Source organism: Sinocyclocheilus rhinocerous, unplaced genomic scaffold, assembly GCF_001515625.1.
Source record: "Sinocyclocheilus rhinocerous isolate Xijiao unplaced genomic scaffold, SAMN03320098_v1.1 scaffold3305, whole genome shotgun sequence".
NCBI lineage: Eukaryota > Metazoa > Chordata > Actinopteri > Cypriniformes > Cyprinidae > Sinocyclocheilus > Sinocyclocheilus rhinocerous.
The window spans coordinates 17,177-27,128 of record NW_015637159.1 but is presented as its reverse complement, the minus strand read 5'-3'; the positions used below and the strand labels follow the sequence as shown (position 1 = coordinate 27,128).

The 9,952-nt window shown below is 37.4% G+C and overlaps 1 protein-coding gene across 1 annotated transcript in view; it reads right to left on the bottom strand.

Moving 5' to 3' along the window:
* Positions 1-1,750: 1,750 nt before the first annotated feature.
* The window catches only part of LOC107748775 (MTSS1-like protein), a 21,469-nt gene continuing 13,267 nt past the window's right edge, over positions 1,751-9,952 (bottom strand). The window contains exons 5-16 of the mRNA XM_016563719.1: positions 9,527-9,618; positions 9,356-9,430; positions 8,799-8,807; positions 7,627-7,784; positions 7,224-7,331; positions 7,047-7,144; positions 6,736-6,868; positions 6,562-6,636; positions 5,446-5,595; positions 5,016-5,177; positions 4,160-4,328; positions 1,751-3,050 (exon numbers count right to left, since the gene is read on the bottom strand). Coding sequence (XP_016419205.1) covers positions 2,290-3,050; positions 4,160-4,328; positions 5,016-5,177; positions 5,446-5,595; positions 6,562-6,636; positions 6,736-6,868; positions 7,047-7,144; positions 7,224-7,331; positions 7,627-7,784; positions 8,799-8,807; positions 9,356-9,430; positions 9,527-9,618 — 1,990 coding nt within the window. The 3' untranslated portion in view covers positions 1,751-2,289. The remainder of the gene's footprint in view (positions 3,051-4,159; positions 4,329-5,015; positions 5,178-5,445; positions 5,596-6,561; positions 6,637-6,735; positions 6,869-7,046; positions 7,145-7,223; positions 7,332-7,626; positions 7,785-8,798; positions 8,808-9,355; positions 9,431-9,526; positions 9,619-9,952) is intronic.

Here is a 9,952-nt window from a genome sequence, read left to right as displayed (position 1 = left end):
GGTGGGTTTTCTTGTGAAAAGCATTTTCAGTCGCGGGACATTTTACAAATCAAAGATAAGTGTAGGAGTCTCACTAGCGCTCCACACGGGTGTTCTCCGTCTTTTTTTCTGACAGTTCGCGAGAGAGGGGGCGGTGTTTTGCGTAATGTCGAGCTGCGAATGCAGACACGATGCAGTAGCCCCTCACTGCAGAACAAAGACACAGGGGGCGGGGTTGGATCCGCATCTAGGGGGTGGAGATTGTAGGTTTAAGGGTGGAGATGGGTGGGTTTAGGGATCAGGGGCGTCCTCGACTACCTCTGGACCAGGACACGCTGATCGGATAACATTCCGATCAGAAGTTCGTTTACACTTGTCTTTTCAATGTGTATGTGGACAACATCCGGATACAGGTCGCATGTTAATGCCAAGTGTAAACGCAGCCTTTGACTCTGACTAACTTAATCTAACTAGTTACTGAAATTGTGGGACTGTTAAAATTTGCATTCACTTAAAAAAAATTGCCATAATTGGCATCCTGGATAATCACAGTACTTTTCTAAAACCCCAATTACCCCATTTAGTTAATCATATAGCGAAAGATAAAATCTCATCCCAAAAGTCCAGTATTGCAGATAAGGGTAAAAACAAAGCTGTTACCCAAGTGTCCCTGTGCATAAGTGCTCTCTGTCCCTCTCTAAACACCCCCCTATCCTCCAGATCAGATCGCATTGCTCAAGATGTGTTTATTTCTGCTGCGCTGTCTTGTTTGCGACGTGGCTCCATCAGTATACAGTCATGTCTCGCATTTGCAGCGGAGGAACGTGGATAAGCAGACGAGCGCGTCTGTCAGTGAAAATGACACGCGTGCCACTTTTGCTGCGCGACTGACGGCGGGATGCGCACCAGTGTCACATCCCTGTATGTGTAGCCCGGAGCGGAGTGCGGGGGTCCCGTCCATCAGAAAGGGGGGGATAACGGAGACGGGGATGTGATGAGTGAGTGAGTGAATGAGTGACTGGAGCCGAGGCTTTTGCCTCTCCTCATTCTCACGATCTCCAGCTGCCACATCAAACGCCTCCTTCAGCCCACGTCCGGCTCTTTATCCCATCAATTAGATTTAATCGGAAGGATGGGTCACATAAACCCCACATGCGGGTAATCTCGGGCCCTGCTGAACAAAAGTACAAAAGATCAAAAGAGCCATCAGGATCTATAAGAGTAAATGGGAACACACACCTTACCATACCAGTTCTGTGCATAAAAAGTGCACTAATAGTAAATATACTACCCTGACAACAAAATACAGTAGTATCATAGTAAAGTATGTATCAGATGGTACTTTGATATGTGCTAAAGCATATGATTAGCACTTTATTTTATTATACATAGCCTAATTAGGTGCAGTAAACCAAACCCTAATCCTAACCCTATAAATACATCTTAATTTATAAGTACATCTCAATTAAAGCAGCTCTACAGAAGACAATCGGATTGTCATAGTGATATTAAATTGTATTTACATGGTATCCCATGACATAATGCTCCATGAAAGGAAACCACAGTATTACAATGATACTGCATATGAGAAACATGGCAATACTATGGTACTTTGATATATAGCATATTGTATGACTGACATTTTCATATGCTACATAAATTAAGCAACTTACACCACCTGCTGGACATTTCTAAAATAGAACCCACACCTTCAATAAAATCACCCACTAGTATTCATTCAACAAGAACAAAAAAATAAATAAATCTCTGGTCTAGTACAACTGATGTGCTTTATTTGGCAGTTTACAGCATGTGCGGTGATTCAATTGCATGGTCCATCTGAGACTGAGCTGCGGTATAAGCCGTTTTGTGCAGCTTTTCAGTTGAGAACAAGACTTTGGCTTTTTACAATAGTTACACGTGGGAAGAGAAATGTCTCAAAAACATAGCAGTTACATAGAAGAACATAGTCATTACAAATTGCAACTCCAAAAAGGAACAACCGGCATAACTAGCATGTTAATACACATTTTAAACATTACATTCTCATCCATCATAATATGCCTGTCAAAGAGATATTAGTCCAGATCTGGACTAACAATAACTACAACAATAATAGTCCGGATGAGTATTGTGTCCATACGCACTAAACATGTAACATTGACACTGGCCTTTTAGTTGTTAGATGCCAGATTTTAACACTGAATTTAAAAAAAAAATCACCATCTTCTCATATTTTCACATAATATATTGTTCCTCTTCATTTGGAGAGTCTGTAGCAATAGACTTAGCAGGATAAGCAGTACTAAACTATCGCAAAATCCTCGGTGCTGATCTGTCATTGCAGGTTGCTTTCCTGAGTCGCACTCCTCTGCGGATGGTCTTCAACATGTCTCCTCCGTCCTGCTCATGCCCTTGATCTTGCTGGTGGCCCTGGCTGGCCTGAGGGTCCGTGGGAAATGGGAACTGGCCCTCACCGAGTGCGTGAGCATTAGCGACCAGCTCTCCAATCTTCTCCACCAGACTATGGCGATTGGCGGCAAGCATCTGCTCTTCTTCTGAAGTGAATCCCGCAGCTCCAGTTTGCTGGGCGTAGACACTTCCACCACCAGCTCCCCACGTTGGCAGACTCATTCGCTTGGGAGAAGCTTTGTAGTCCAGAATTTCTAATGATTCGTCACTGTACAGGTTTTCCTCACTTCCATTGTGCTCAGGAGGAGGGCTGGGGAATCCAGGTGAGTCTGGGACGGTCGGGGTCTTTACAGGGACGATAGGTGGTTGAATAGGGATGGGACCCACACTGGATGGGGTGCGTCTTACATTGGTTTTAGACGAAGGGGTTCTACGAATGGTGGCTGTTCCTGAGGCTATGACACCACTTCCTCCTCCTTTCCCATTGGTTATTGGGGCTCCATGCAGCCCTGCAGTGCTGGCGGGCCGCTTGGTCTGGATCATACGGCGGTAGTTCTGAGCCAGGTTGCTATGGCGAGGGACGGTGCAGGATTTGTTGAAGTCTGTCTGTGCATCGTTATCAGCATCGCCATTCATGGAATAACAATCATATTCAGACCCTGCAAAGAGAAAATGGGAAGAGTACTCAACTCTCTCTGCCTTACAAACACTGACTTCATGCAATGGATTGTTTTTGTGTCTGTTATAGGTCTCTTATTAAATTGATAACAGTTTAATAAATTGCTAAAAAATGTGGCTGTGTTTCAAAACATAGTGAGATTTATGGCCTATTTGGGCAGTATTTGAAGGCATCATAAGCACACTCCCAACTCAACAGCTGAAAATAAGATACCTTGTTTTGGTGAAATTCGACACTACCGATGGGTTTGGTAAGTTTTTTAAAATGTTTTTAAAAAAGAAGTCTCATCAAGGCTGCATTTATTTGATCAAAAATACAGTAAAATGGTAAAATTCCGAAACATTTTTACAATTTAAAATAACTGTTTTCTATTTTAATATATTTTAAAATGTAATTTGTTCCTGAGCTGGCAAAGGTGAATTTCCAGCAGTCATTACTCCAGTCTTCAGTGTCACATGATCCTTCAGAAATCATTCTAATTTGTTGGTGTTCAAGACACATTTCTTATTATCAATGTTAAAAACAGTTGTGCCGCCTTACAGTTTTGTGGAAACTGATTTTTTTCAGGATTAGGCTCAAAATAACAAGCATTTATTTGAAACAGAAATATTTTGTAACATTATAAATTTCTTTGCTGGCACTTTTGAACTATTTAATGCATCCTTGCTGAAATAACTGATCCCAAACTTTCGAACAGTAGTGCACTTATAGTTCATTCATACTGAAAAATATCAACAGAAATTGTTACATCTATTTAAAATTGATAAGTTTATTTTTTATGATTACATTATTTGTGTTATGCATTTTATGTTTATTACAGTATTGTTTCGTTAGCTTAACAACAAACTAATGCCTGTTGAGCCCACCATTCGCATCCAGTGAGGGGTATTATTTGTAAGCTGTATAGAGTTGTTGCCTTTGTACAGCAATCCAAATTTCGACTAGTTTCTACTAGTTTCGACTAGCTTTTGAAAAAGAGTCTGTTGGAAATCTTTGTGTGTGTGAATATGTATTTTTCTCTGAATGAAATGGACAAGTGTTGTAATGCTGCACCTGTATTTAAAGTGTTTGTTTGTGTGTGTGTATTACCCTGTGAAGGGATAGTGTCCTCTGAACATGATGGTGTGGTGTTCTGTGTGCTGTATCCACTGGAGTACTGCAGAGAGTCACAGCTGCTCTTCTGCTGCTGTTCTATAGTAAGCCCACGAGTCAGAACCATAGCCAGCTCACTAGCGGCGGATGACACTGGCTTGCCATGCTAAGAGAAAAAAAGAGAAAGAAGTTAAGTATTTTTGTGGAAAATATGATTTAATACCATTCAAAAGTTTGGGATTATTAAGATAAAAAACATAATACTTTTATTCAGCAATGATGTATTAAATTGATCACAAAGGTGACAGTAAAGACATTTATAATGTTACAGAAGATTTCAATTTCAAATAATTGTTGTTCTTTTGAATTTTCTATTCATCAAAAAAAGTATAATGATTTCCACAAAAATATTAAGCAGCACTGTTTTCAACATTGATAATCATAAGAATGATTATTAATAATTGAATACCAATAATAACTGGCACCAAATCAGTATATTAGAATGATTTCTGAATGATCATGTGACACTAAAGACTGGAGTAATGACTGTTGAAAATTCAGGGATGAATTACATTTTAAATTATATAAATTATAAATTGAAAACAGGTCTTTTTAAATTGTAATGATATTTCACAATATTACTGTTTCTACTGTACTTTTAATCAAATAAGTGTAGCCTTGGTGAGATTAAGAGCCTCCTTTAAACACATTTTTAAAAATCTGAATTATTCTGAACTTTTGAAATCTGAATTTTTCTTGCCTTTTGGTAGTGAATATAATTATATTTATAAAACAAATAAACGAATAAAAACATAAAGTTCTCAATTTTATATTAAAAATCAATTCTCAGTACCTTGGCAGTGATGTCTTTGGAATTCATCCTAGCTAGCCTATAAGGATCCTCAGGGTGAATTATTCCATTTCCTCCCACTCCACTAGAGGGCTCTGCAGCCTCAGTCCTGCGCTGCCCGCTTACAGCTGTCTGCTCATAGTGACCTGCCTTTGACCAGTCCTGCTGCAAGAGGAAATTGTTTTTTTAAGGTCATGGAAATACAGCCAGAATAGGACACACGCCCTGCTTTTTTAGTAGATGTTTATTTTAATCATCAAAAATAACCAGCAAACTTGAGGATGTTGGTTAATAGTGAAAAGTGGATGATAAAAAAATTAAATGGGATGAGATAAAAAAACAAACAAATTAAAACTAATAATGTTTTGCAAAGAATAACAGAACATAGTAAAGCAAATAAATGCTGACCGAATGGTCAAAATGAAAAACAAACCTTCCAGTAAGGAATCTTTGATGTGGGTGAAGGGGAATTTGATCCTGGGGATTGATTATAGGAAGGGGACGCAGGAAGTATGTAAGAGTGAGGCCTGATGGAGTCATTAAAACAGTGAGCAGGGCGAAAGGTAGCAAAGGATGAGCCGAACTGTGGAAACGGAATGACAGGATGGCCCAATCAAACACAGAGAACATCATTACACAAGCTTCAGTAAATACCCACACCAAATAACAGTGTAATAATATACACAAAATAATTTAAATTTACTCAATTAAAATTAAATAATTTAAATTGTATGCATAACATATATATATCATATATATATATAGATTATATATATATATATATCTTGTCTTTTTTGCTTTGCTAGTTTGATATTTTTATGTAAATGAGGTTGTTTGGTTTAGGACTGACTGAATGATTAGGGTTACTGTTATTTGTTTGTATGCTTACATTATTTTTGTTTGTATATTGATATTGTGATATTATTGATATATTGTTTAGTTTGTTTGACAGTGGATTGTGTGTATGAGTGAGCTGGTATTGATGTGTTGGTTATGTGTATAGTATAACTTTAAGGCGGATGTTTTGTTTTTAGGAATTAGTGTGAATGGTACATGTATTTTAGAGTATGTAAGTATTATGTATTGATTAATTTTTTATATTTTTAGGGTGACAATTTTACCATCAGTCCAGGGACTGCAGATGCAAAATAGCCTTCTGGCTAATTCTGGCACATTGTGCATTTATGTATTGTTGATGTGCATTGTCCCTGTTAAATAAACCTGAAATAAATAAATATATATATATAGAGAGAGAGAGAGATTACCCTTGGAATGCTACTTAGCAAGGAGACAAAACAATCCATTAAGAACTAAATTCTAATGTAATTTTATAGAGCTCATATATGGGCATTGTGCTTGAAAGTGTTAAATCAAAGAAATATGATAAGTGCAAATTATGAAAAATAAAGAAATAATGACAACAGAATTCTGTCAATTTAACAAAAATTATAACAGAGCTCATTCATGAAAGTTTAAGATGTTGGGGGCAAAGAGATTAATCAATCAAATAATTTATTAATGACATTTCCTGACTGAAAGTAATACTTACTATTGTGGGAGAGCCGCACTCACTGACTGACTGGCAGGTTTCTGAAGCCTCTGAGGATGCAGAACTGGATGACTTCTGTTTGCCAAAGATAGGTCAGTGAAATGGATGTGGAAATAAGCATTAAGCATTAAATGAAACAGACAAAAACAAAACACCAGATGAACTGATAAAGACCTGGCTAGTGATGTCAGACGGCATGGGGGAGGGAGGTTTGGAGTGCACATTGGCATCTTGAGAGACAAAACCAGAATCATGAGAGGAGACGCTGCTCAAACGATGGGCGCCGCCTGGTGGCAGATGCACCAAACTGAGAGGAACACAAGGAATTAATTTGTGTTATTCTTAAAACTAGCACATAAACAAATAAGAATATCCAAATGCAACTCAGAATCGTTGAGACTACATACGGCATAATAATATCATTATAAAATGGTAGTAACTTTAACTTTAGTAAATGCAAAATCTTAAAATATGGAGACAAGCACCTGCAAAGGCTGCTCTTCCTGGATCCAACACTACTGGGAGAAGAAGGTGGGGTCTGGTAGGACCAGTTGTAGTCAGACCCCTTAAGATCCAAAATCACCTAGTGGAAATAATAATATTATTATTATCATCTGTTTGTGCATGTTTGTTAAATGATTTTCATATATATGTTTAAGCACCTGCTCACTGGCCTCTGGCAATTTATGTGGGTCAGTGGTCAACACAGTAAGGTCATCAATAATGGCCTGGAGGTGAGTGGCCTCTCCCAGCATGGCAATTTCACCGATCTGAGGAAAGAGGTTAATGCCACTTTATTGTAAACAGCAGCAATCACTCTCTCTTTCATTTACATACATACATAGGGGAGACCGGGGCTTGTTGTCACATGAGGAATTCCCCCCCATAAATATCAGGGTCACATTTTCAAAGTCACTTATTTTGTAAATGCTGTAAATTTATAGATACACAAAATATATGTTTTTAATTTAATACATTTTACAACTAAATACATTTTTATAAATAAATTAAAATGAAAATATATGATCTAGAAGTAACTTCAGACCCAGAGCCTTTCATTCTCACCACTACAGGCTGCAGGAAGCTGATGAAGGTGCAGTAGCGCCCCCTTTCCTCCAGGAGGGCTCGGCGCACAGCCTGCTTCTCAGTCTCCTCCATCAGAAGGTACATGTCACTCACATCCTGCATGGCACTGTTCAGCTGTGGCTGCAGTCCTCCTCGACCTGAGACGAAGAGAAAGAGAGATACCGTGAGAGGCAATAAAGCAGCGTGTGGATGAACAATTCGTGAAAGGAAAATTACACTACTCTTCAAAATCTGGGGTAAGAAAAATGAATTATTCAGCAATGATACTTTCAATTGATCGAAAGTGACAGTTAAGACTTTTACAATGTTACCAAAAATGTCTGTTTCAAATAAAGACTGTTCTTTTGAACTTTCTATTCATCATAAACTCCTGAAAAAATCTATGATGATTTCCACAAAACATTAAAAAACACAACTGTTTTCAGCACTGATAATAATGTTTCTAGAGCCCCAAATCATCATGTTAGAATGATTCCTGAAGGATCGTGTGACACTGAAGACCGACGTAACGACCATCAGCAATAAATTACATTTTAAAATGTATTACATAAAAAAAAAAGTTTTTTAAATAGAAATGTTGCTGTTTTAACTGTATTTTTGATCAAATAAATGCAGCCTTGGTGAGCATAATATAATTCTTCCAAAAACATGAAAACATTTTTCTTTCCCCAAAGTTTTGAATACACCAATATTCAAAAACTGGATAATCTGAGAATGCATAATTTAGCATTTTTAACACATGAAATGTTTAATGTAGATGTCGACACAGATGTCCCATGGGTCAGCAGCACAAGAAAAGACAGATTAGGGTGGATAATGTCAACACAGCAATCAGGCATTGTCAGGCTTCATGCAAGGAAACCTTCATGGCCATATAATGAAAATAAATGACAGAGTTTATTGCTACGAATCTAAACACACTGCAAATATTGCATGATTGTACATTGTGATTTCACAACACAGATGCTTATTATGTCTGATGGAAAGAATGACAATGAGATGAACACGCTTTGCAAACAATAGAATTTTGTGTTTGAAAAGGACACTAAAACATTCTCATTAAAACACATGCAAAGCGCCTCGGACGAAATGAAATCAATGTTAGTCATGCTAAACGTGATTAACTATGATGGAACTGCCTGAATACATACCTGGTAGTTCTACAGTTTATAAGCAGAAGCCAAGCCAATCACAGTATGAAAGACAGAGAGAAAAATAGCATTGCCATGAAGAAATTGCAAAGGTGTGAGGGAATGCAAAGGAACGTAATCACAGGCAAGTCTGTTGCCTCACAACATTTATAATACATTGCGTAATTATACATTTTCCCATTCAACATTCTTTAAAATACCTTCTTTAATGTTCCACATAAGAAAGAATGTCAGAGAGTGAGTAAATAATGACGGAATATTCATTTTTGGGTGAACTATCCCTTTAAGCGAACACTATGGAAACATACAGTTCACCATCATCTGATTCAATAGAGCTACCATGACATTTTGACCCAACTCTTGAACTTTATAATCTCTATTTGACCTAATTAATCTTGGCATCAGAAAAAGTAAGCATGCAAGAGAGGTGGGTGAGTGACACAATTTCACAAATTATTTAACATACCAAATGCAGTAATCTTCTGAAAATAACGCGCAGAGAGAGTGTGATCAAGAGGGGAAATCATTGTGCTGACAGAGAGAATAAAAAGACTGACCTTTTCTGGCTTTCTTCTGCAGCTTTATTGTGTCAGATGACTTCTTCTTGATTTCCTGCCTAGAGCGCTTGTACTCTGGTGAACAGAAGGAAGGTTTAAATTCACAGACATTAGTAGTGCAGTGAGTATAACCAGGTTTGCATATCGACAACTCTGATGAGTCAATCCCACCTTTGGCATGGTCTTTATCAAGCAGCGCGGCTGTTTTCTTCCACTCTTCTATCTTGTCTTGGAGTGGGGCAATCATTTTTTCCATTAGAGCACTGAGTGTAAATTTAAAAATGGCAAAAAACTAAACAACAGAAATAATACAGTATTTAAAAGGGTCATCCAACATCACAGTATTATTTAAAGAAGAACAAACAAACAAAAAAAATGAAACAGGCAGAACTCTATGATTATATGTGAAATATACATGAATTATGATTATACTACTGGTAAAATTTTGAAATAACTAAAATGTTTTAATGTTTTTGGAAACAAATCTCATGCTCAAGGCTGCATTTTTTTATTCAAAAATACAGTAAAAACCATACTATTGTGATATTGTATATATATATATACTGTGTATATATATATATATATATATATATATAT